General features: G+C 40.6%; 2 protein-coding genes across 2 annotated transcripts; both read left to right on the top strand.

Moving 5' to 3' along the window:
• Positions 1–1,219: 1,219 nt before the first annotated feature.
• On the top strand, positions 1,220–2,152 carry LOC121451894 (olfactory receptor 8B12-like). The gene has a single exon (XM_041657691.1). It carries the CDS (start codon positions 1,220–1,222, stop codon positions 2,150–2,152), a length of 933 nt encoding a protein of 310 aa, XP_041513625.1.
• A 7,089-nt stretch (positions 2,153–9,241) lies between these two features.
• On the top strand, positions 9,242–10,186 carry LOC121451778 (olfactory receptor 145-like). Its single transcript, XM_041657528.1, has one exon. The coding sequence runs from the start codon at positions 9,254–9,256 to the stop codon at positions 10,184–10,186; it is 933 nt and encodes a 310-aa protein (XP_041513462.1). The 5' UTR covers positions 9,242–9,253.
• The last annotated feature ends 16,480 nt before the right edge of the window (positions 10,187–26,666 follow it).

The raw sequence follows: 26,666 nt of genomic DNA on the forward strand, positions 1-26,666 counted from the left end.
CAGGTTATACTGCTCTGCATTAACTGAATATATTTTTACTTTTGGACCCTGGGCCAATTCCTATCACTTCACTGTATTTATAGTAAGCTTCCACTTTCTGACATTGAAGATTTGGGTATGTTTAAGGACCCAGGACTCTGCCCTCCCCCATTATTATAATTGTGAACTGTCAGAGGAATTGTTTCTAGAAAGCAAGCACGCAGTTCTACAGGAGAAACAAACATTTCTGCTCCCTCAGGGAGTGGAACTCTGAGGAAATGGTCTTGGGGGAGCTTCGGTCTTAAGCAGGCCACTGAGATCGCCAACTGGAATGACACTCTTACTCTGTTATTCACAGAGCAGGAGCTGTCCTCTTGGAAACTGGAAGACTATTGGATAAACAACAGTTGTAAGTCAGGGCTTTCAATATAGAGAAGATTACAAATTTGTTGTTGTTGAGATTTTGAGCTTTGGCCCTGGAAAGGAGAAGGCCCGAAGCTGTAAACCATTGTCTTCTGTCACCAGGACTTTATCTCTCCCCTAGAACACTTCTGAGTAGAGACAGGAGGCAGAACATCTATCCCTGCTGTGAGTAAAGAAAGTCCATGCCTGTGTGATCCTGACCAGCTGTGAAACACAGGTTAGGAATGAGCTTGTATGATACTGCAGAGCTCTCCGTCTGTCTGAGGTCTGGAGGGTTTGTGAGATTGAGAGTTCTGTGTGTCAGTCTGTATAGTCTAGATTGCTGTATGGTGACATATTCTTAGAGCGTTTCACAGTACTGCTGAACGAGTGTTAGCCTAGAACATTATTACTAAAACTATGTGAAGTTGAGATAAGAGGCACTGTGAAACCTTATTTCAACTTGTTCCTATATAGTGCTAGCCCACAGCCAGGATGTCTTCTGTCTGATAGGATTCATTGCAGGGTTGAGGTCCAGGTTTCAGTGACTGGTATAGAGGCTGGAGACAAGAGAGCATTGATAAAGGCCTGACTTATGAGTCTAAACAATATACCCAGTGCCTGCACTCATCCTGGAGGATAAGTGGAGCCCTTTACTCTGCTCTGGAAGTTAGAGTCACTTACTTGGTAGTTCATGACTACCCACTTTAAAGAGCTTAAACCTTCTTACCAGAGTTTACTTCTTTAGATTCCATTTTCATGAAGGGTACTTGGCTTTGTGAGGATGGTGACGATGTTCCTTTTTCTCTTTGTCATGCAGGCCTTGCTCCTGAGAAGAATGGCTGCCAAGAATTTCTCTGTGACAGAGTTCATCCTTGCAGGCCTGACAGATCAGCCAGGACTCCTCATGCCCCTCCTCTTCCTGTTCCTGGCTTTCTACATGGTCACCATGGTGGGGAACCTGGGCTTGATCTCCCTGATAGGGCTGAACCCTCACTTGCACACCCCCATGTACTTCTTTCTCTTCAATCTTTCCTTAATAGATTCCTGTTACTCTTCCACTATCATCCCCAAAATGCTGGTGAGTTTTATCTCAAAGAAGAACACCATCTCATACTCGGGGTGTATGTCACAGCTGTTTTTCTTCTGTTTCTTTGTTTTCTCTGAGTCTTTCATTCTGTCAGCCATGGCATATGACCGTTATGTTGCCATCTGCAACCCCCTGATGTACACAGTCACCATGTCTCCCCAGGTGTATGTCCTCCTTTTACTGGGTGTGTATGCGATGGGCTTTTCTGGAGGCATGGCCCATACAGGAAACATATTGAATCTGACCTTCTGTGCTGACAACCTTGTCAATCACTTCATGTGTGACATCCTTCCTCTTCTGGAGCTGTCCTGCAACAGCACCTTCACAAATGAGTTGGTAGTCTTCATTGTGGTGGCCTTTGGTATTGGCGTGCCCATTGCCACCATCTTCATTTCTTATGCCCTCATCCTGTCTAGCATCCTTCACATGCATTCCACAGAGGGCAGGTCCAAGGCCTTTGGAACCTGCAGCTCTCATATAATTGTAGTTTGTCTTTTCTTTGGTTCTGGGGCTTTTGCGTACCTCAAACCACCTTCCATATTACCCCTTGACCAAGGAAAAGTGTCTTCCTTGTTCTATACCATTGTAGTACCAATGCTGAACCCTCTGATCTATAGCTTGAGAAATAAGGATGTCAAAGTTGCTCTGAGGAAAACCTTTGTCAGCAGAGTATTCTCTTAACAGAGGAGCAGTGTCATGAGGTGCAGGTGTGTGTTTGTTCAGTGAGCAGTATTCACATGGGAAGATCTGTGTTTGAATAAGAAGACACAAGGTTGCAACTGGGCTTTAAGGTCTAGTTGCTTTTTTTTCTTCTTGCACAAATAAGGAAGGTTATGGCACTAGGGAGTGAACCTAGGACTTTATGGATGAATGTCAATTTTTCACCAATGTGCTACATTAGACTATTAATGGAATTTCAAATCTTGCATTTGAACAAGGTTTTAACAGAGCTCTATTTTTCCTTTCCCTTGTTCTGCCTTTATTCCTCCAATATTTCTATTTCTTTTCTTAAATGAGAAAGTATACTTCTATATTGAAAATGCAGAAATATATAATTATGTGTTATTTCTTTTTTCTTTGTAACTAAAAGCATTGAGCAAAATAGCAATTTCCCCTAATGCTACAACAGTCAGAGTTCCCAGCTTGTTTCTCAATATGCTAGACTCCGCCGTTCATCCAATTTTTAAGTTTCTGTGAGCTTTTCTTATAATCACAGACTATTTATTAATATTATTAATTCTTTATTTTTTAACTAATTAATTAATTTATTTATTATTTTGCTTTTTTGAGACAGGTTTTTTTCTGTAGCTTAGGAGTCTGTTCTGAAACTCACTATGCTGACCTGTAGGTATCAGGATACCTGTAGACAGTCAAGTACACTTTCCAGGCTTACTGATGTTTGTAGAAGGATTTGTGCTTGTATTTCTGAAACAGTGGAGTGTGTAGGAGTGAGGAAGAGTGTGTGGCTTTCCATTCACCTAGATGGGTCAGAAGGGAGGAAGCAATGCTTCCCTCCATCCTGTGCTGGAGGAAGGGACGGTTGGAGAGTAATGAAGCATGCCTGGGAAGTGTGCTAAGCTAGCTACACACCCAGGAGGGAGAGTTAGAACCCCAACTCTTGCATAACCCACTTTGTCTTTGGAGAGGTTGTGGATTTGCTGAGTTAGAATCTGAAGCAGCAAATGTATCTGTTATTGCTGTTGGCGTGGCTTGGATTTCTGAGAACAAAGAGCATGAAGACAGAAGGAAAGGACATGGCAGTGACCCAGCGCCTGCCGCGTGGAGGACAGTCTGATGCCTCATTTAGGTGGCATGATCAGAATCCTGGACTGGGAGGAAATTGTTCCCCAAGAGGACAGGCTAGTTAAAGCTGGGATCAACACTCTGTAAAGGCCACCCATATGTAACCCAGAATAAGTCTATGTCTGTCTGTCTGTCTGTCTGTCTGTCTGTCTCCATGCTCACTTCTATCTCTTTCTTTGTATATGAAATTCCCTCTCTCCTGTCACAGGCTGGGCTTAAACTCCTGATCTTCCTGCTTAAGATTCTTGCATGGGAGAGAGATGTGCCCCTGTGTCCAGTGTAGAATAAAGCTTTCTTTTTAAAGCAGCAAAGGGTTATTACACATATGCCGAAATTATACTAGTTTTCTTTATAGAACTTGTTCATTAATAAAATGTACATATTATTTTTAAGGCCATCCACAACGCTGGTTTCTTAAGCCTATATTTTTTCTGCCTGTTGGGGATATTCTTGCCCAACCCTGACACAAATTATAAAATTTCCATCAGAAGAAGTTCACACCTGAAGCAACTTGCAAAAGTTGTTCGAGGTAGTAAGAGTCTGCTGTGCAAAATAAATTCATCAGGGGAGGACTCCTGATATAAAAGTAGAGAGACCACCAGTAGTGAGACATTGTGCAACTGTAGCCTTGGCCTGGTTATAGTGGTGAGCAGCTACAGCTGGAAACTTGTAGTTGTTCGGGAGCAGGAAGAATATTAAGATATATCCCCTTGGCGTGGAATTCATCTACCCAGGCATCGGAGCCTCTGAGAGCATGATCACATTCTCTTCCCTGGCTTGAGGTTTTTATGAGATTGCTATCCTCTTCTGTTCTCATCATTTCTAGTACTTCATCATCAAAAGTTGCAGGAAGTTAAATGAAAGTGACCAAGAAAATAATTTAAATCATTAAATCACAACTGGTAGATTAAAAACACAGGCGATAACTCATGCTGTAGAGGATATTGAGCAAGGGTTGGAAATGGGGGCTGGAAAAAAAAAGGATGGATGGATATGGGCATTTGGGAGATAGTATAGAAACCTAGTGCAGTGGAAGCTTCCTGGAATCTATGAAGGTGATCCTAATGAGGACTCCTAGTATTGGGGATACAGAGTCTCAACTGACCATTTCTTGGAACTAGGCAAGGCTTCCAAGGAGGGGTCTGGGTTGCATTCAATTGAATTGTTGGCAAGCCGAATCCCATGGAAATCCCTAAACAACTCAGGCTGATGTAAAGTCAAAATGACTATACAAAATGACAGTGGGGCCCAACTACTTCCAAGAACATTCACAGCTTGTTAAACATGTAGGCACCAGCTCAACTTCTCCATGGTCTAGTCTCTTTGGTGCAGGAAAGCACTCTTAGGAGTAGCAGAATGTAGATACAAACCCAGACACAAAACCTTTGACCTACAATGTATACTGTATGCAAAACTTGCTAGAGTAATGGTGGCAAAAAATTTGTGACAGTTTCCAGCAAGTGTCTGATTTGGCTTAAGGTCTACTGGTGTGGGAGGTCCTATATTGTTTGTAAATGTTTCTTTACATTTAATGGGGGATGTGCTATAGAGATTTGCATTGGTATGGATCTTGGTTTATTGACACAAATTTAAGTTCAATTTATATATATATATATATATATATATATATATATATATTGTATTTTTAATAAGGTATTGAGTTTGTCCAGCTCATTAAAAATGTATAATTAAGAAATATAGGTTAATAGATAATCATCTATAATAGTCAAGCTTGTAGTCATGTTAGTTAGATTTTCTAGACATATACAGATCTATTTCAGTTAGGTAGGTACTTTTCAAATCTTTCAGAGACGTTCAGAATATGGTATTTAAAATGTTTTAAGAACTTAGGACTTTTCATAGCAATGAGACACATCTGTTCCTGGAAGCACCAATTACTTCAAAAGGAAGATGGGCATCGAAAAGATTCCTTATGTAGTTTACTAGCAATTTGGGCAAGAAACTGCTCTTGCCTGGACTTCTTGATGTTGTGCTGTATGAGCTGGACATGCAGGACTCACAGAAAAATGATTGCTGAAGTTGCCTAAAGAAGATGAGACCATCCTTTGGGGTTCCTGTTTCATGAAAGAGTCTGCCAGACATTCTCCAGGACACAGAAGAAAGTGACTGACAAACTGCATTCTTTAAAATTTCCTGCTTCATGGAAAAGTTTCTCAGATAGTATGGGCCAGCATGCTGAAGATGGATGCCCCAGTAGTTCAGAAGGACTTTGGGTGACTGTCCAGGCAGCAAGATTTCTCTGTCAATTCTAGAGTTCTGGTTGTAGCTTACAATGTACTTCCTGTTTACTTAGGTAATATTATATAATTCTGGAATCTTTGATAGAGTTGAAGAATTTATAGTTATATTTATAGTTTTCCTTAGTTATGATAAGAGATAAAGTAGATACAAATATTGTAACTGCAAATTTTGCTTGATATGTTTTGTTATATTTAATTTTACTGTGTTAAAGTTATAACCTTCCTTTTTATTAAAACAGAAAAGAGGAAATGGTATGAGAGGTCCTTCTGTATATGTGTGGCTTTTATTAGTTAAGGAATAAAGAAACTGCCTTGGCCTGTTGGTAGGGCAGAGTAGAACTAGGTGGGAAAAACTATACTGAATGCTGGGAGAAAGAAGGTAGAGTCAGTGAGAAGCCATGTAGCCCCACCAGAGACAGACGCTGGATTGAACTTTACATGGTAAGCCACAGCCGTGTGGCGATACACAGATTAATAGAAATGGGTTAAATTAAGATGTACGAGTTAACCAATAAGAAGCTAGAGCTATTGAGTCAAGCAGTGATTTAATTAATACAGTTTCTGTGTGATTATTTTGGGAGTCTGGGCTCCTGGGAAATGAATAAGCGGGCTCCTACAGCAGCCTACTACATGAGAAGGAACCCATACCTACCACTTCTTGGGTAATCACGAACAAGAGACTAGATAGCCCAAAGCCCTAGCATAAAACCATACAAGACTGGTCAAAAAACCCAACCCAACTGAAACCAAACCAAACCAAAACAAGAAAATGATTCCTAATGCGATTCTTTTATAACTTATAGGTCAGGACCTTATGTCATCATCATCAGAGATCATCAGAGAGAGAGACAGAGAGACTTCCTCCAGCAGTATATGGAAATGGATGCAGAGATCCACAGCTAGACATTCTGCAGATAGAAAGTCTAAATTGGATGTCACCATCAAATCCCTCTCCTCAGACCTCAGGGAATTCTGTGGAAGAGAAGGCAGAAACAGTGTAAGAGTCAGAGGGGATGGAAGACACTAAGAGAATATGACCCTCTGAATCAATTAATTAAGGCTCATGTGAGCTCACAGTCTGAAGCCACAAAGCACATAGCCTACATGGGTTTGGGCTACACCAGATCCTCTGGGTATATATCATAGCTATTAACTTAGCATTTTTATGGGCATCCTGATTTTGATAACAAGTAGGTTTCTGACTGTTTCCCTGCTCTTGGTACTCTTTTTCTCCAGTTGGGTTGCTGTGTTCAACTTTAATATGAAAGTTTTTTCTTAATCCTTTTACATTTTTTTTTAATAATCTTTGGGTGTTCTCTCTTAGAAGCCTGTTCTTTTCTAATGAGATACAGAAAGGAAGTGGATCTGGAGGGCAAGAGGGTGAGAAGGAAGTGGAAGGATTGGAGGGAGAGGAAATTACAATCAGGATATATTATATGTGAAAAGAATCTATTTTCAATAAAAAAGAAATTAAAAAACAAAACAAAACAACAGCAAAAACTCAAATGCCTTGTACTTTTATCTTCCAACAATAGGCTGCCTGCTGATGGACTGGCTCAATGAGTTCAGGACAGAGCAGGGCATACTGCACAACAGTTCCTAGCCAAGCAACCATCCTAACTTTTTTCAAACCAACCAAACCCAAATTAGGGGAAGAAAATTCTTCAAAGACTTCGAGAACTCTAGACCTCTGGCTTCCTGAGTGACTTGTCTGCTTCAGTGAGCCTGCTGTGTGTATATTTCCTCACCTCAATACACACCTTTCTTGAAGATTCTGTCATGGAAGTTCAAGTTTTCTCCTGTGCTATCTGTTGCACTAGGGATTTCCTGTCCCTTAATTTTTAATTGGCAGATAAAGCAACCCTGATCAAAACCCTTACATTGCACTACTGACATGAGTGTATTGGTCAATGTGGCTCTGTAATACAGGGGGGTCATTCAAGCCTGCTACCATGGAAATTGATTGCTTAGGACTGTTTGTGCTGAGGTTGCTGCCTTGGGCCTGCTCTGTCAGAGGTCCCTGTCTTGGGCCAGGTCCACAGAGGTCTCTGTCTCTGGCCTATTCACTTGCAGATTCCAGACTCAAGGTTGGGACTCTGGCTCCAGCATATTCCCTCAGCTGTCACTCACTTTTACCTGTTCCTGTGGAGTTTGCTGCCTCAGGCCTGTTCAGACAGAGGTCGTTGGCTCAGACTTGTTTCAGTAGATGTCCTAGGTTTATTCCTGTGTGTGTGTGTGTGTATGTGTGACTATTGTGAATGATAGAGTTTAGTATAGCTGATTTCTATTAATTCTGTCCTTAATTTCACAATAGTTTACCATAGTATGATATTAAGTAAATTCACTCAATTCCCATCTTCCTATAAAAAAGTTTCAATTTTGAAATTTTTATTGGTATTTTGTTTCCTCTTATACTCTGTTAGAATGTACTATTTGTTAGCTTTTTTCCCTTTTATGTAAACTAAGAATGTAATTTGAGTGGTTATTTTCAAGTCCTTACCTCTAATTCCAGGCTGTACTGCTCTGCGTTTACTGAATATATTTTTACTTTTGGACCCTGGATCAGTTTCTATTACTTTATTGTATTTATAGTAAGTTTCAATTTTCTGACATGATGATTTGGATATGTTTCAGGACCCATGATCATTCCCTCCCCCATTATTATAACTGTGAAGTGTCAGAAAGAATTGTTTCTAGAAAACAATCACGCAATTCTACAGGAGAAACAAACATTTCTGCTTCCTCGGGGAGTGGAACTCTGAGGAAATGGTCCTGGGGGAGCCTCTGTCTTCATAACCAGGCTTCCAAGATTTGCATACCAGAACGACACTCTTACTCTGTTATTCACAGAGCAGGAGCTGTCCTCTTGGAAGCTGGAAGGCTATTGGATAAACAATTGTAAGTCAGGGTTTTCAATACAGAGTGGATTACAAGATAAACCAAAGATTCTGAGCTTTGGCTTGGGAAGATGGTCCAGAGGTCTAAGGTGTTATCTTCTATTCATCAGGTCTTTATCTCCCCCAGAACACTTCATGAGGAGAGACAGTAGGCAGAACATCCATCCCTGCTGTGAGTAAAGGAAGTCCATGCCTGTGTGATCTTGACCAGCTGTGAAACACAGGTTAGGAATGAGCTTGTATGAAACTGCCAGAGCTCCCTTTCTTTCTATGGCCTGGAGGGTTTGTGGCTTTGAGTACTCTGTGGCTCATCTGTAGAGTATAGACTGTTGTATGGTGTTACATATTCTTAGAGACTTCCCCAGTACCCCTCAATGTGTGTTAGCCTAGATCATTATTACTAAATGTAAGTGCAGTTGGGTTAGAGACTGTGGAAAACAGTATTTCACCTTGTTACTGTGCTGACCCAGGGCCAAGTTGTTTTCTGCCTGTTTGGATTCACTGCAGAGCAGAGGTCCAGATTTCAATGACTGGTGTAGAGGCTTGAGAATGGAGGACATGGTAAATGACTGACTTGTGAGTCTAAAAGATATCCCTAATGCTCGCCCTCATATGGAGCATAAGTGGAGCTCTTTACTGTGCTCAGGAGTCGCTTGGTAGTTCACGACTACCCACTTTAAATAGCTTAAACCTTCCTACTGGAGTTCGCTTCTCCTTTGGATTCCATTTTCCTGAAGGGTACTTAGGTTTGTGAGGATGGTGATGATGTTCCTTTTTCTCCACTGGTCCTCTTTGTCATGCAGGTCTTGCTCCTGAGAAGAATGACTGCCAAGAATTCCTCTGTGACAGAATTCATCCTTGCAGGCCTGACAGACCAGCCAGGACTCCTCATGCCTCTTTTCTTTTTGTTTCTAGGTTTTTATTTGGTCACTGTGTTGGGTAACCTGGGTTTGATCACCCTAATTGGGCTGAATTCTCACTTGCACACCCCCATGTACTTCTTTCTCTTCAATCTTTCCTTAATAGATTCCTGTTACTCATCCACCATCTCCCCGAAAATGTTGATGAGTTTTATTTCAAATCAGAACATTATCTCACACCCAGGGTGTATGACCCAGCTTTTTTTCTTTTGTTTCTTTGTAATCTCTGAGTCCTTCATTCTGTCAGCCATGGCATATGACCGTTATGTTGCCATCTGTCATCCCCTGATGTATATGGTTACCATGTCTCCCAAGGTATGTTTACTCCTTTTGCTTGGTGTATATTTAATGGGCTTTGTTGGAGCCATGGCCCACACAATATCCATGGCAAGACTGACCTTCTGTGCTGACAATCTTGTAAACCACTACATGTGTGACATCCTTCCCCTTCTGGAACACTCTTGCACCAGCACCTATGTGAATGAGCTAGTAGTCTTTATTTTTGTGAGCTTTGATATTGGTGTGCCCATTGTCACCATCTTCATTTCTTATGCCCTCATCCTCTCTAGCATTCTTCGTATGCATTCCACAGAGGGCAGGTCCAAGGCCTTCAGCACCTGCAGCTCCCACATGATTGTGGTTTGTCTTTTCTTTGGTTCTGGGGCTTTCATGTACCTTCAGCCACCTTCCATATTGTCCCTTGACCAAGGAAAAGTGTCTTCCTTGTTCTATACCATCGTAGTACCAATGCTGAACCCTCTGATCTATAGCTTGAGAAATAAAGATGTTAAAGTTGCTTTGAGGAAAACCTTGAGCAAGAGAATAATATTTTGAGGAGCTGTATCTTGAGGTGCAGTGATAAGAATGGTCAATGAGTAGTATTCATATGGAAAGAACAGTGCTTTGATAAGAAGATGCAATGTTGCCATGGGGGGTTCAAGGTTTGATTAAATTTATTTTCTTGCACAAGACATTTACGGCACTAGGTAATGAGCTTAGGTCTTCATGTATACTGGACACTTGCTCTACCAGTGAGCTTCAGTATTCCAGAGATAGAGTTTCAAGTCTTTACTGAAGAAGAGTTTAACATAGCTCTATTCTTCTTGACCTTTGCTCTGTTTAAAATCTTTCCAGATTTTTTAATTTTATGCATATTTTATATTTCTGTAGGCTACTTATTGTTTGAAATGTTTAAGAAGGAATTTAATTTATTCTAAGTTATTAACAATAATAAAAAATATAAAGTAAGCAAATCCAACCAACTAGATTTGAGCACATTTGTGGAAACTGATAGTTTTTATCCCCTGAGTAACAGCATATATATTTTTTATGCTGTGTTTTCTTAAAACATTATCATTATTTCTGATTTCCCTCTTACAACTTTAGCCACACATTAAAATCTGATTCAATCCATAATAACACAACTCCTCAAAAACATTTTCCAATTTTATTATTATTGTTAAAGAAGATATGAAAAGAAAACTTCATTAAGTCTCTCTTGTTCAAGAGAAAAGGGAAAATACTATTGTATTATGTGGTTCTTACTGAGGTAGGACTGAGGCCATGTGTGGAACTCTGTACCATAATTCTCTGTATTGGGACTTCCAGAGGCTTTGTGCTTTTAAGGATAGTTAGTGTGAAATTATCTATTAAGACAAATGAGTAGAATTTAGATTTTTTTTTGAAACAGGGTTTCTCTCTAGTTTTGGAGCCTGTCCTGAAACTAGCTCTTGTAGACCGGACTGGCCTCAAACTCACAGAGATGTCTCTGCCTCCTGAGTGCTGGGATTAAAGGCATGCACCACCAGCGCCCAACAAATTTAGAGTTCTTGTTTTTTGGGGGGGAGGTAGTTGAGTATTGATGGAGAAATCTGTTATTTGGGATAACCACACAAGGTTCTGGTGGTTTAAGGGCTCAGTGAATCATTTGGGGGATGCTCTTATTTATCAAGGCAGCATCAAATGTCTGCTTATTAGAAGAGACAATTTATTTGCATTGAATTTTTAGGACCAGCTAAACCTATTAGTGGTTGAATGCTTTTACTTTTGATCTTTTTATTTAGCATTTTTTGGTGTCATGGTGGGAAGACTTCTTTTCCCTTGAGCACTAGTGCTAGATGACTAGAAATATGAATTTTAAAGCAATGAATAAAAATGTATGCTTGGTTCTTTTACTATAATAATGAGAAACAATTTCTTCTGTCTCAGGCTTTCTTGAGCTATTTCCTTATGTTAGGTAACGGGAAAAAAAACAGGAAAAAAATCATTTACATATCAGAACCCAGGTAAAATAGACCCTTGGATAGATCTGGCCTCTTGGTCCAATCCCTTTTCTGTGACAGCTTTCCTCAGCAGAAAGAGACAGGGGTTTTCTAGATGAACGGCTCTGATGTACTTGCTACTCTCTTGCTTGCCCAGTGAGATGGATGTTATTTCTTTTAACAAGCAATTTTGAGGTGCTGTGTTTCTACTCCAGACTCATCGTGACTACGGTGATCAACGAGTTCCTATAGGAGTTGACGGAAGCAGGCTACTTAACACAAATACTGGGAAAACACATGTCGAGTCAGGATAATGGCTTTGAGGCCACCCTGAGCTAAAATAGAGGAGTTCTCTTATTCAACTGAATATGAAGGCTCCTCATTTCCTCAGCAGTCCTCTGTGCTCCTGTTTTCTCATTGGCACCTGCCACACCAATGGGGTATCAGTTGGCTGTTTGCCTCAGGTTAGCCAAATGTTCAAACTCAGCCTTCCTGCCTGTCGCTCATAGCCTTGTCTACAGACACCTGTAATTAGACAATGAAGTGCCCTTCCTAGTATTGCTAATACCTATGGAAGCTGACACCTGGATTTTGTACAATGCTCTGGAATGATATTGCAGGGTGAAAGTCTTGAGGAAGAGGTTTTTACCTCCCATTTCATCTTCAGGAGCCAGGAGGGAGAAGTGATGCTTATCTCCCTGTTGTGGTCATAGGAAGAGGTGGGGGGCCATTATTGAACCATCCCTGGGGCATGTGGTGAGCCAGCTCCAGTCAGGAAAGGCAGAAACCTTGATATGGCCCACATTTTCTTGGTAGAGGTTGTGAGTTTGCTGAGTTAGAATCTAAAACAGTAGCTGTACCTGCTTATTTATATTTGTGTGGTATGGGTTTTGGACAAAACATAAAAGGCAAGTGAAGAAAGAAGGAAAGAAACTGTCAGTGATGCTTGCTGTGTCTGTACATGTCCAGACTCATCATTTAGAAAACATAATTGCCCAGTAAACAATATGTGATCAGGTAAAAGGATATGAATGTGAAGAATATTGTAATGCTATAAATGATAAAGGAAAATGCAGGTAAAATTGCCATCCCTTTAGACATTCAATAGAACTAGATACATTAAAGATACTGACAATACCAAGTACTAATCAGCACATGAGCACATTTATGAGTGATAAAAATGCAAAATGGTAGAACCACTTTAGAAAACACTGGAAATGATTTTCGTAAAATTAAAATTAGATGTTCTATTTAATACAGAAAATCCATTTCTAAGTATTGACAAAAACACAGTTGGAAGCATATATCCATAGAAACTTATGTATGGACATTTATAGCAGCTTTATTTATCTTAGCCTTCAATTGCAAGCAATCCAAATCTTCCCAAAGTGGTAAATTAACATGTTAATTTCAACATATTCATGCAAGAGAATACTATTTAACAACAACCGGGGACAGATACACACAGGAAAGAATCTCAGCAAGAACAAACCTCAAATCTTTATGGTGAGGGAAAAAAACTTTCCATTAAAGTGGCTAACATTTTTCTTTGCTCCCTTCCCTGCAATGTAGAGCTCAATAAAAATCAATAAAAAAGTGGCTAACCTATTTCATATTTTTAAAAATAGGAAAAACTTATCTATCCAGTAATTGCTTAGGGCTGAAGTGTAAGGTAGGGTTTAGCAGCTTCCTCTTCTATAAAAGCGTTCTTCTTTGGAGGGAAGTTCCATCAGGCACAAGATCTGTTCTAAGAGGAGGAAAAATACTCCATCCTGCACGGAAACTCTCTAAAGAGCTTCATAGAAGTTAAGAACTTTTCTTCAGTTCTTAGTTCAGGAAGTTAAGAACTCAGTTGCTTCAAGAAATCCCTGAAATCAACCTAGTTTTCTGGTTCCCTCCCTCCTCATATGCTTATAAGCAGTGAGCATCCTGGACAGACATTCTCCGACAACCTGAAGCACCTAGAATAGGCCCAAACCCGGCAGAAAGAGTTAGACTAGGAAACCAGCAAGGACCAGCTGAGCTGATTGGAAGAGGCTCAGGCCAAATGTGCTGCGTGGAAGAGACACCAATCTGTCAATCTAAGAATTGTGCAGTGAGCCCCAGATTCCCAGCTTTCATCAATCGCTCATGCTGGGATGGGTTTTGCTGATGAAGCCGTATATGAGTCATTCCTGCTACTGTAATTAATTCCTCACCCCTACTCCTGTAAGGAACACCAATAAACTCATTGGTTCAGCAAGTTGGATTTGTTAGTATTCTGATTTTGCTCTGCCATTGGTTCCCTAATCTGGAATGAGTAGACATTTTCTCATGTATCCCTTGAAATAGTGTCACACAACAGGCAAGGGGTAACTTATTACAGTACAGAACATTTAAAAGCATTTTAAAAATGAGTTCTTTATATATTTTATGTCCAAGGTATTTTGCGTGCATGTATGTCTATGTGAAGGTGTCAGATATTCTCAAACTGGAATTACAGACAGTTGTGAGCTGCCATGTGGGAGCTGGGAAGTGAACCAGAGTCCTCCAGGAGAGCAGTCAGTGCTCTTAACCTCTGAACCACCTCTCTTGCCCCAAATATCGAACCTTTCAGAAAAGTGAAACAGCACACGTTAATTGCATGGATTCATAATTTGTTAAAATTACTGAACTGGTCACATGAATTATGTTCATTTTCTTGAATTTCAATTATATATCTATAAGATATATTTAAGTATCCATTTGCAACTATGAGTAACTAAGGATAAGAAATACAAACATGGGGCTGGAGAGATGGCTCAGTGGTTAAGAGCATTGCCTGCTCTTCCAAAGGTCCTGAGTTCAATTCCTGGCAACCACATGGTGGCTCACAACCATCTGGAATAAGGTTTGGTGCCCTCTTCTGGCCTGCAGACATACACACAGACAGAATATTGTATACATAATAAATAAATATTAAAAAAAGAAATACAAACATAAATTCCTGAAACTCAATGTAACTGATCTGAAGCATAAAAGTTGAGTTGTATTTCTGACCTTGGTAGAAGATGTAATATTTTGAATAGATAAGTCCCTCAAGCTAGTCCCAAGAGCCATAAGCCTTATAATACTGATATGTAAAATGATGTTTTCTGACAATGTATAAAGAAATACATACTGTCTCTCATTCATCAAAGGTCAACCCAAATGGGCCTGTCAGTCACCTGGATAAAAACCAAGTCCCCCAGCAAAGCTTCTTGTTCTAGAAGAAAATTACAACTGATCAACATGCTGAGAATAAATAATTGTTGAATGTCCAACCCTATGCAGGACGTTATAACTCTTCCTCTTAAGCTTAGTGAACACTGAAGAGGAAGGGGAAAGAATGTACGAGTTGGAAGATGGGAGGAGAGCTGTAAAACCCCATCTCCTGGACATGCCACAGCTGCCACAGCCATGAAGCCATAGCAACCATGGTTATTTGCACAACATGTGCACAAGCTCTGGCCTGTCAACATTCCATTATGGTTCGGGGGGGGGGTTTGGGAGCCCCCACCTGTTCTTGAGGAACTGTCATGTTTACTGTTAATCATCATCTTAAAATGTCGGGGTTCACCTAGGAGACCACATCTGTATCCTTCTGTGAGGTGTCATCTGGAGAGTGTCTGAGAGACTGCTGTGAGTAGGTTAACTGAAGTGAGAAGGTCCATTTCATTGTTGAGGATTTAGCCTGTCTCCAATGGAGAAAGTGTGCTGAGCACCATGATGGCTTCCTGCTTCCTGACTGTGGGTGTGATGGCATGGTTGCTTTATTCTCCTGTGCCTTGGACTTCCTTCAGCACCAAGATGGGCTTTTCCTCTAAGTGTGAACCAGGATCAACCCTTCCTTTTAAATTATTTTTCCAGAAGATTTTATCACAGGAACAGGAAAGTAATTAAGGCAGGAGCCAAAATAGAATTCCTCAATATTTCAAAAATTTTGGAGCTCATCACTGAGTGTGGGTTTCTGTCCCTGTAGACAGTCTCATGTGTCCCACAGAGAGGATTACACAGGAGTTTGTACCTGATTAGAGTTTTGCTTCATTGTTTTCTTTAAATTGTGTAGTTTCTTTGTATTTATAAAAGGGTTAATTTAATTTATCAATTAATTAAAATGTCTCTGTTATGCTTAGGATAATTTCCCTGCTTCTACTCATTAACCGATATATTGTCCTTTTAGGAAATTACACTTGTGGTTTTGGGAATTGTTTTGAGCAAACCTACCCATGAGATACTTTGTAGCTCAGTGATAATGCCTTTTGTGTCTTTTATGTTCCTTAATAAAAATAGATTTTACAGCATTTTTGTATTAATTACTACCACTCTCTTGTACTAACATCCTTCTCGAACCCACATCCTTCAAAAACGAACTCAGCTTTGAAGGGTCTTGTGCCTGGCAGCTCCCTAGTTTTTTTGCAGGGGCTTCTGCTACTTAGCTGACTGGACACTGAGCTGACTGAGAAAGGGAAAGGTTTGCCTTTACTTTGACAGGCAGAAACTTTCAGTCAATCTAGCTCTGTAGACAATATTGCCTTTTTTTAAAAAAAAAAAAATTAAAGTGAGAACAATATGGTTGCTTATAAAATCTCTGATGCTTTTTTTCAGAGAGTAGGAAAGGATCCCAAGACTTATAGTCTTGTGATATAGGTATATCTATATATACAATATTTATATGAAATTCCATTATAGTTAATGAGTTTTTGAATGTACCAATGATTATCGATGGAAGTACAACAAAGCTACAAGACTTAGAACTTACTGTGAATAAAACTTTGATCTAATTAAAACTTAAATAAAATCATGAAATACTCAGCATCAAACTGAATTAAAATAAGTGAAGTGAAGCCTATATGGGGAGATAAGAGCAAGAGAATGAGTTAGCTCAAGATTGTTAGTTTTCAGTTCGCCCCTTAAGTTGTTAGTAACATAATTTATCCCCCTCTCTGGAAATTCTCACCACCTTGTCCCTAACGTTTTATAAACACAGCCAGTAATTGCTAAGTGAACATTCACTGGGGTATAATTTAGTGTGCGCAAGCAACTGCAAATTATGATCCTTTTTAAATGAGAGGGGCAGGTCTTGATTTGGTGAACTGACAGATTCCTTCCCTTAAATGTAGAATATTGTTTGGGTTTAATTTCAGATTTATTTACTTCAAGCATTTTGTTTTCAGCTGCAGGACTTGCTTTAAAGTTTTTCTTTTGGTTGATTTCTTTCTTTGCTATTTATTTGTTGACAGTTTTGAACAATTCGGTCCTAGGCCATTGATTATTCTGGGTACTATTCTGTCTCTAATGCTCTCCCTAGAAGTGGTTTGTCACCTTGATTGCCTGTGTTCAGATGTGACCGTGTGATCTCTTTTTCTCAGCCTTCACATGTACAAGCCAGAGGCTGGTGTCTGTGTTTTCCCCTATTGCTCTCCATTTTGTTCTTTTGAGACTGGGTTTTCACTGAATCTGGAAGCTCACACTTTGCTAGACCGGTGGCTGGTACACTGTGGGATCCACCTCTTCCTGCTCTGTCATGCCATTTTATCATGTGCTGCACATTTCAGGGCCTTGTTCTCCTTTCCTTTCTGTAATCGTGATAAATTACCCTGTCAAAAAGCAACAACAATTATGAAAAAGGAGCAAGCATTTAAAATGAATTTGAAAAAGAATAAGTAAGTATATATAAAACGCTTTGTACAAAGGGAAGGGAGAAATGATATAATTATAATTCCCCAAACCAAAAAAAATAATAAAAAGAAAATGTCACAATAAAATCTAATACTATGAATATTAATATAAATTTTAAAAATAAAATAGAAAGCGTAATTACCATAAAAGGAATAAAGCTATTTAGTTGAGGAAGGATATATTTTAACTTACAATTCAAGGTTAGAGTTCCTATTGTGGGGAATCAAGAGCAGAGGGAAATGAGTACTCGCTTGCTTGCACCAGTTCAGTTTCATTCCTCCACTCTTAACAGGACTCCTTGTTTAGGGAATGGTACCACCCACAGTGGCGGGTCTTCCCCACATCATTTAACTCAATTAAGAGAATATCCCACAGACATGCCCACAGGCCAACTCCATGCAGATAAGCCTTCAAAAATACTCTGTAGTGGCATTTCATTTGTATTTTAATAAATAAAGCTTGCCTGAAGATCAGAAAAGTAAAACAGCTACCCTGGCCAGCCTCACAAACCGGGCAGCAATGACACACACCTTTAATCCCACAAGTCACAGTGACACACACACACACACACACACACACACACACACACACACACACACCTTTAATCCCAGTAGCCACACTAACTTGCCATAGAAACCAGGGGGTAGTGGTGCATGTCCTTAATCCAAAACCTAGAGAAGATTATAAAACAGGAGGTGACAACTCAGTCTCCGTCTCATTCTGAGATTCCTGGACGCAGGATCATCATTTTGGACTGAAATAGAGGTAAGAGCCAGTGGCTGACTGTTTCGTTTTCCTGACCTTTGGATTGGATCCCAATTTCTGTCTCTGAGTTTTTATTAATCATGCTACAATAATCACTTCCCAGTTTGAGTCAAGTTGACAATTAAAGGTAGCCATGGCAGTCTTCATGTTGGCATAGCAACCCTTGATCCACTGAGGCATCTCCCTAGTCCTTTCACTTCAATTTCAACGACTAATATTAATTCTTAGATCACACAATATACTTTACACAATAAATTAATCATATATATACATGTATAAACACAGAGACACATGTGTATATATGTAAATTATAAGACAATTATGAAAGGTTAAAAGTGCCCCAGCAGAGTTCAGAGATACTTGCAAGTATTTGTTGCAATGTATTGTTTGTCTAGTTTGAGGTCACTGGTTTCTGCTACCCTATCAATCCTTGCTGGGACTCCTCTTGGATAACCTGTTGTTCTATGTCTTGGAGATCCTTTCTCTTTGAATCTGCAGGTCTGACTCCTTCATATACTCCAACAGTTCATAGGTGATGTGGATGTTGGGTTGGGCCAATTCCTAGCGCTGGTTCTGGGTCTGGGTGATAGTTGGTCAGTCGCGCCAGCCAGCTTGCCTTCATCTTCACCATCCAGGTGAACACTCCAGCCCTGCCTCAGCTAGTTCACGCAGTGCATCAGGCACCAAGGAGCATGGCCGCGTCTCCTGCTCTCACATTCTTGGGTCCAGCGCACCCACACTCACATCACCAGGGCCAGCTTTACTGTCGTGCCCAGGGGAGGTGCAGGGTTCGCTCTCCTGATTGCTGCAGTTGATGAAGGGCAGGGCCAGTTTTTCTGTTTTATGCCCCTGAGGCCAACTCTTCTGCCCTCCCCAGATGGCAAGGGGTGGGAGGCATATTTCCCTCAACTATATCACTGCATGGCACATGAGGGAGAGAGCGAGGGAGGCTCTCTTTCTCTCACATACACAGGACCAGCTCACCTGTGCCCCTGGCAGCAGGGTCTGCTCAACACAGACCCCCATTGCTGCATCAGGGCTAAGGACCAAGACATGGTCCTTGGCAGCAGCCCAGGCCTGGGAATGGCCCTAGGTGGCAAGCAGGTCATCCATGCCAACCCATTCCTCATCACCCCCATCTCTTCAGATCTGCTTCTCTCCCCAGTACAGGAACCGTTCTACTTCCTCTCTCACTTACCATAATGGTGCCTGACCAGAGTGGGGGCGCTGTGACCCACCTTCACTGCCTTCAGGCTTGGAAGCACGGAGAAGCTCGGGGTTGATTCTACTTCATTTATTTACTAAAATGTCCTCTGCATTTTGGTCATTTTTTCATTTTCACATCAAAATTAGGAATTCATAGAAAGGTTAAACAAATTTTCCAATATCACACAGTTGGTGAGCAGAAAAGCCAGATTTGTGCTGAGAAATAAGATTTCAAAACTCATTTTCTAAATACTTAATTGGGATACGGAAGGAGCTAGTAACAATCTTCCTGGGTTAATAAGTATAATAACTCACATTGATTATAGCCCGATAATAAAGGGAGTGCCAATTGAGAAATCTGCTTTAAGGGAGAATGTTGTGTTCTTCTTTTTATCCATGTTCTAGAACGACTAATAGATGGACTTTTAGAAATTTCCAGACAAAATTTGGTTACTTATGAAAGGACATAAGTGAAAGTTCTTGAACTTAATCCACCGTTGTGTTTTCCATATGGAGGTATTACTGAAATCATAGACCACATGATAGGTGCTTACTCAGGGATTTTGCAAGCTTGGGGGTTATTGAGGATGGACTCTCTCCCTCAGGTTAACTTTGGATTCTACCTCCCATTTCCTTGGTAACTCACTACTTTGAAGAACGGGAAAATACCACAATTTCACTCCTTTGAATTTGAAATATCATGGGAAGGAGGGAGGAAGCATCATTATCACCTCCTCCCCCATTTAGATTTAAAATACTACGTGAAAATGGGGACATGGAGGCAGCAGGAATTTGCTGAAGCCCAGTATGGAAAGGCTGTTTTCTCCTGACTAAGCATGGATATTTTATAGACTTTATAGTATTTAAAAAATTTTCTTTAATTCTTTTACATATACTATTATGTGATAATTGTTCACAAGGATGGTATCTGAGTTCTACCTTAGTCCCTTGGTGGAGTCAAGCCAATCCAAATACCCCAGGACTACATGATTTCAATGACATGCTGTTGTCTCCTCACACGAGTTAATCTAGAGGGGCCTGTCAATCATGTACACAAGAAACACCCCTTAGAAATCTGTAACTTCAATAAATATGGCATATCTGAAAATGTGATGAAAAGGTAGATGGAATAAGTATCCTGTTAATGATGTAACAGTATGCAATTCTACCTCCAAAGGCCCTCCCACGTCGCTGAAGTGGCTTCTGTCTTCTCTGATTATTTTTTGAGGTCTAACTCTGAAAGCATACTTTATTTTTATTTTTCCTCTTGGTATCTTTTTGAAGAAACAGTTTGGCAATGTTTTATGAAATTAACACTTTGCCCCATAACCCAGAAATTACACACCTGGATAGTTACCCTAGAGGAAACATATGTTCACACAACATCTTGCTTATTTATTTATTATTTTTATTTTTTGAGGTAGGGCTTTATTCTGTAGCCAAAAATCTAATTTTGTTTGCCCTATGTCGTGATTAATACTGCAAACGTATTTAAGATCACTTGGTAGACAGGCGTATGGCATGTCTGTGAGCGATTGTCTGGATTAGAGTACTTGAGACAGGAAGTCTCACTTTAAGTGTGAACAGATTAATTCTAGCTATTTTCCCAGAAGCTCTCTGAGGTATAGCCATGATAGTGAAGTTCTATCTGGTACTATCTCTTCTTTCTGATCAGGTTTGTGCTATTTCATCTTCTTTGTTTCTCTTTTACCAGAACAATTTCTTTTACTCACATAACATACCCTAATTATACTTTTGCCTCTCTTTACTCCCAGTTCCACCTTCCCTTCCCTCCCATCAGGATCTATCTCCTTTACTTCTCTCATTAGAAAACAGGCTTCTAAGGGTATATAATAGAGTATAGTATAATATAATAATACAATACAATAAAACTGACACATTGAAATAGGATAAAACAAACAAACAGAAGGAAAAGAGCCCAAGAATAGGCATCAGAAACAGATACAGATGCAGAGATCCACTCATTCACGTGCTCAGGAATCCCATAACAATATGAAACTGTAAGCCATAATTGTCAGGAGCATTTATCACAAGGCCATGACACAATTATAGCTTACTCTGAAAACTGTTGCTTCTGTAATTTCACTTGTGCAATAACAGCTATGAATCTCCCTATTACCATGATTTTCATACAATATACACATGTAATCTTGTGATTGCATCTCAGTCTTAAGGGCATGCATATCCATGGATGGTCAAATAGATGACTTTTCATTTAGTATATAGTTTTTATATATAGAGTATATACTGGGACATCATAACTAGTTCTATTGTCCCATGATGACTACAGACACCTAAAAGCCTGCCTTGCTAGCTACACATAATTAGCTCATTTTCACCTCAGAACAAATTCAACTAGACTAAAGATTTTTTGTACATCCCCCCCCCCACAAAACTTTACAGCTACACAAGGTCAGAGTTACAGATGTCTACCAAGGTTACTAAGAAAGCGCATGCTCATTCTCCACTTGCCAGTCTACTTGCAATGGATCTGTGTCTCAAAATTTTCATTGGGCACTGTGCAACCCCCATCCCATCTCATCAAGGTTTTGCTCTTATGTACTTGGACCCTTGTGTTGCCTTGGTGAGTGGCTCAGCTCCTTATCTCTTCAAGAATCGTATAGCAGAAGAGCTTTTAGAATAGAAGAAGCATGGAGAAGTTAAAAGTGGACAGGATTATTAGAGTAGAAACAGAGCAATAAAGAACACTTGAAATGAAGAGTGTCAGCCTGTCTGTGTGAAGTTACTGTAAAAATCCTATCACTCCTGAGGATCATTTCACCTTTGGGATCCTGGGTAGGGGCTGATCTCATAGGCCCTACACATTGTATTTATGTAAAGGACCTAAAAGCTAAAAAGAAAGAAAATATATAAATGAAAAAAAATTAAAAACAGAAAAGCCCTGAGATGACATTACAAGACAGAACCTCCTGTCTTGCTGTTGGGTTCATTGTCTCTTGATCATTTATTGCTGGGCATGCAGCTCATCCTTAGAGTGGTGTCTTTCCCCAGTGAGACTCCCTTGGAGAAAACTAAATTTTCATCTGCAAGTAGATATCAATTGGAGACATCTGGCTTGGGGATAAGGTGCGTGTTCATTCCTTCTTTCAGCTCTAGACACTGGCTGGAGCAGATCTGTTCAGGTCCTATGTGTTGTGATCTGGCTGTACCCAGATAGATGGCTTGGCCGCCCTCGTTTCCCATGACGGACAGCTGAACTTCCTGTACCCTGTATTTGACAAGGATGTTTGTGTTCTTTCTGGTGTGTGGTGTTTTGCAGAAGTATTCTTCTGTACATGATTTCCTGACCTTGACCTCAGGTTCTGGCTGCTCAGCATGGCTAGGGCCAGCTGTGTAAAGATATAAAAGTCTTAAGCTTGGAGAAAATAAAGGCTGTTCTTCCTCCTGCTTTGAAGCCTCTGTGTCTAAATCCTGGCAACCCCCCCCCCCACCTCACTGCCCTGTCTTGGCATCCAAGCTGGGCTGGCATGGCACCTATGCATGTTGCCTTAGTCTCTATGAGTTTATATGTGCACCCATGCTGTTAATTTAGAGGGCCTTCTTTTCTCAGTGTTCCCTATTCTCTCTGGCTCTTACACTCTCTCTGCTCCCTCTTTGTTAGAGTTCCCTGAACTCTGAGGGGAGGGATTTTATGGAGACATCCCACTTAGGGCTAAGTGTCCCAAGGTCTCTCACTCTCTGCAGAATATCTGGCTGTGTACATCTCTGTGTTTGTTCCTGTCTGCTATAGGAGGGAACTTCTCTGATGATGACTGATCAAGGCACTGATCTATGCACATAGCAGAATGCTACTAGGTGTGGCGGACCTCTCGACCGGCGAGAAAGAACAACCACCACATCAGGATTCCACTCAGATCACGCTTTACTGGAGTACCCTTGATTGATGGGGAGCATGAAACAAAAGGGGCAGGAAAACAAGGGGCAGGAAGGGAAGGGCAGGGAAAGCATGAAGCGAAGGGGCAGGGAGCGAAGAGGCAGGGAGCTAAGGGGAGAGACAGCATGAAGCAAAGGGGCAAAGGGCTCTTAGGCAGCTGCTTAAATAGGGAAATGGCACACGGGTCGCCCTGTGATTGGTTGCCACCAACAGCTGACACCAGACCGCATCGGGATAGGCTCAAGGATCCTCATCCACCACGCATGCGGGAAGCGGGGGACGCGCAGCTCTCAAAGGCATAGCCAAATATGGAGTTGTTTATTTCCAACAAGACAGGATGTTGGCGCCATCTTGTAATGGCAATCCTGTCCGGCTCACTACAACTAGGAGTCCCTCTATTGCTTCCCTTTTTCATTTTGGAATGGTAGCATTTGTTTTTCCTCTAGGCCACTGGGCTATCTAGTCTCAGGTCCTTGATTATCCAAGGAGTTCTGGGTAAGAGTTCCATCTCATGGAGTGGCCTTAAGTCAAGTCAGATCTTGGTTGTTTATTCCCATAAGCTTTGTGCCACCATTGCACTAGCATACCTTGTAGTCAGGACTTCATCATAGAGCAAATGGTTTGGGTTGTGCTGGTGTTTACATTTCTTCTTTGGTAGGATGTAACTTCCTGTACTAAAGATGCTAGAATGTAGGGGTGAAGGTTGTATGTAGCTTGCGCTTCTTCTTATACAAACTGGAACCTTATACTGTTCAGTACGTGGCTCTGAACTCTACTTCTCATCTGTGGTCCTCCAGAGGCCTAAGACCTGATATATATTGCATGCAAAACATCTTATGTTCTACAATGTTGAAATAATATGCGGTTTAAACCAAAAATTAGTAAAAGAAGAAAGTCAGTTTCCTGACACTCAAGCTTTGGAAGCTGGAGATACTGAAAAAAAAAAAAAAGAAAAGAAAATGTCAACATAGTTGTTTTTTGCTTACTGCTTGCACTGGAACAAGTCATTAGGTAACATGGTTTTAGAGAAGCCTGTCTAAGATTCATTTGGAAATGAAGTTGTCATGGTAACTGTCTCTGAAGCAACAGACAAAATTCCCCCAGAGCTTCCAGAGAACCTCCAACGTCTTCTTTGCACTTGGATCCAAGCAGCCTGCCTTATGGGCTTATTTTAATTTTGTTTTAATGAATTGCCTTTCCCTTTCTTTTTCGGAATGCAATTGGAATCCTCAGACTCACTCTGAGATGTGGACAATTCTGTGTGTTTGACTGATGAAGCATTGTCATTGTCACCATTAAGCCGAGGGTGAGCAGGTTCTCACTGGTGATACATATGGCCTCAAAAACTGCCCAGCCTGTGTGCTGTGACTTCAGGTGTGCTTCTCTAGAAGAAGATGGACTTCTGCTCCTATAAAGGTTTGCCAACTTCCCCAAGACTATTTCCGTCATTATTTTGGAGCAAACCCTGACTTAACATTGTAGTTCAAATTTCCCTAAATTCAGAGATTTGTTTCATGGCTGTGTAATCAGTCATCCTTAAATATATATTTAATATAAATATACACTCAGATCAGCAACAACAAAGCCAAGTTTCCACAGAAAAGTTTACTAGGCCTTATATTTATATGCATGAAATCACGTCTTTAAAATGGTTTTGACACTATGTTTAGTGAAGGCAACCTGGAGACAGAGTTGGGTGCTGTTAGTAATGTACCCCAAGTTTAAGAAGCTTAGTGGGCTTGACTCAAGATTCTGTATTGTATTTTCTGAGTGCTCCATTCTTTAAAGCAGGGAGTGACAGATCTTCTTTATGAAGTTGTTGTGAGCAGTAAGTAGTACAGAATAATTTGTATATTGCCATTGGATCCTTTGTTTTCATATGGGGTTCCTGGGCCAGCAGTAGTGTTTTGTGTATACTAAGCATGTCAGTACAGAAGATCAAAAATGTATTTTTCCATTAATAATTTGTTTTTAATTGTACACGTAAAGATGCAATTTGAATGGGCAAACAGATTAAGAACTGCATTATGCATTATCAAGGGTCTATTTGCATGTGTGTATGTGGGAGCAGACTGCTGACAATGGATCTGTGAGCCCTCTGCTCCTAGATCTCACTGAGATCTATAATCCAGAATCAAAGTCTTTAGAGCCCTGTGATCCACAGTGCCAGGACATAATATTGCCCTTCTGTGCAGAGACTATAGGGGAGCCCCAGGGCAAAGGCAAAATCAGAGAGCATGTTCTGCAGTTCAGCTAGGGGACCAAGAAAAACTAGAGCAGACGGGTAGGGGCTCTACCTTCTTTTTCTCTCAGGGCTATTTATATCCAGTAGAGAAAAGCCGTGTGTCTCTAAACTAAAAGGGGTAAGTGCCTGCCTGACCCACAAGGAGCCCAAAAGTCAGAACTCACTGCTGTTCCAACTCACTAGCCTTGAGACTTGGTACAAGTTCTCAGGCCCAGGGTCCTCGCCTGTTAAAGGGGCAGCGTTCTAATGCCACACAGCATTAGGCACGTTCTGTAAATGCTTCCTTTCTTTTACCTTAGCTTTTAATGCATTGCTTTACACATTTACACAGTTATGATTATCACCTAATAATAGTGGTGACTTTGAGTCAAACAGCTTCATATTCACTCTCTGCTTACTACAGTTCTCAATATGGAAGGTCTGGATGGTGTCAAATGGTTTCATTGCTGCAGTCACTCTAGAGAAGGGACTCAGGTTTTAGCAGTTTCATGTTGGCTGCAGAGGGAAGGAAGTACCTGTATAAGAGGGCCATGATAACAGTTGGTGTGTCTAAACTGTCTGTCCTGTCTCAGTCTCTATATCATGCGCACCCTCTGCGTTGTATCAACATTCACTTCTCAAGATGAATTGCACTGAGCCAGTTCTCAGAATAAAAGCTCTTGGGAACCATGGAAACAGAGAGACAAGGATGAGGAAAGGCCATGTTGTTGAAGTTCTAAAATCTCTGCTTGGATGCTGTTTTCAAGAATGAGGGGATATGAATCTTTCTCTCCATGACTCCTCATTTCCCTCCCTGAGCTTTTTGGAGGATCACTAAGAACTCCTCCTCCATGAAAGGCCCCTCCCTCTGGCTTCACTGACCAGCCAGCACTCCAGATTCCACTCTTCCAGTTTTGAGGTCTCCCCATCACCATGCTCCTCTTTTTTATATCAGCTCCAAAAGAAGCAGTTTAAAAATATTTAGTACTAGTTAGACACACATAATTACAGTTTTCTCTTCTTTGAATGATGAAGTTTTATGTATCCCAAACTGCATTAACACCTGGGCTCGGGAAATTATTTTCTGTATTTTCTATCACTGTTATGTCCATGTTTATTTAACCCATAATCTAAGGTATAAAAATATCAAATTCATTTTAACAGAATATCTATTCTGGAAAAAAGTTTATTTTTTATTTTTTTATTTTTTAGTGTGTGTATATGTGTGTGTGTGTTGTATGCTTCTGCTGAGGCCAGAAAAGA

The sequence above is a fragment of the Microtus oregoni genome, unplaced genomic scaffold (genome assembly GCF_018167655.1).
Source record: "Microtus oregoni isolate MIOR12 unplaced genomic scaffold, Mior012 000008F_ref0000371, whole genome shotgun sequence".
In the NCBI taxonomy this organism is placed as follows: domain Eukaryota; kingdom Metazoa; phylum Chordata; class Mammalia; order Rodentia; family Cricetidae; genus Microtus; species Microtus oregoni.

Excerpts from the sequence above, each read along its gene's own strand:
- LOC121451894 (XM_041657691.1), top strand. The coding sequence starts at position 1,220 with ATGGCTGCCAAGAATTTCTCTGTGACAGAGTTCATCCTTGCAGGCCTG.
- LOC121451778 (XM_041657528.1), top strand. The coding sequence starts at position 9,254 with ATGACTGCCAAGAATTCCTCTGTGACAGAATTCATCCTTGCAGGCCTG.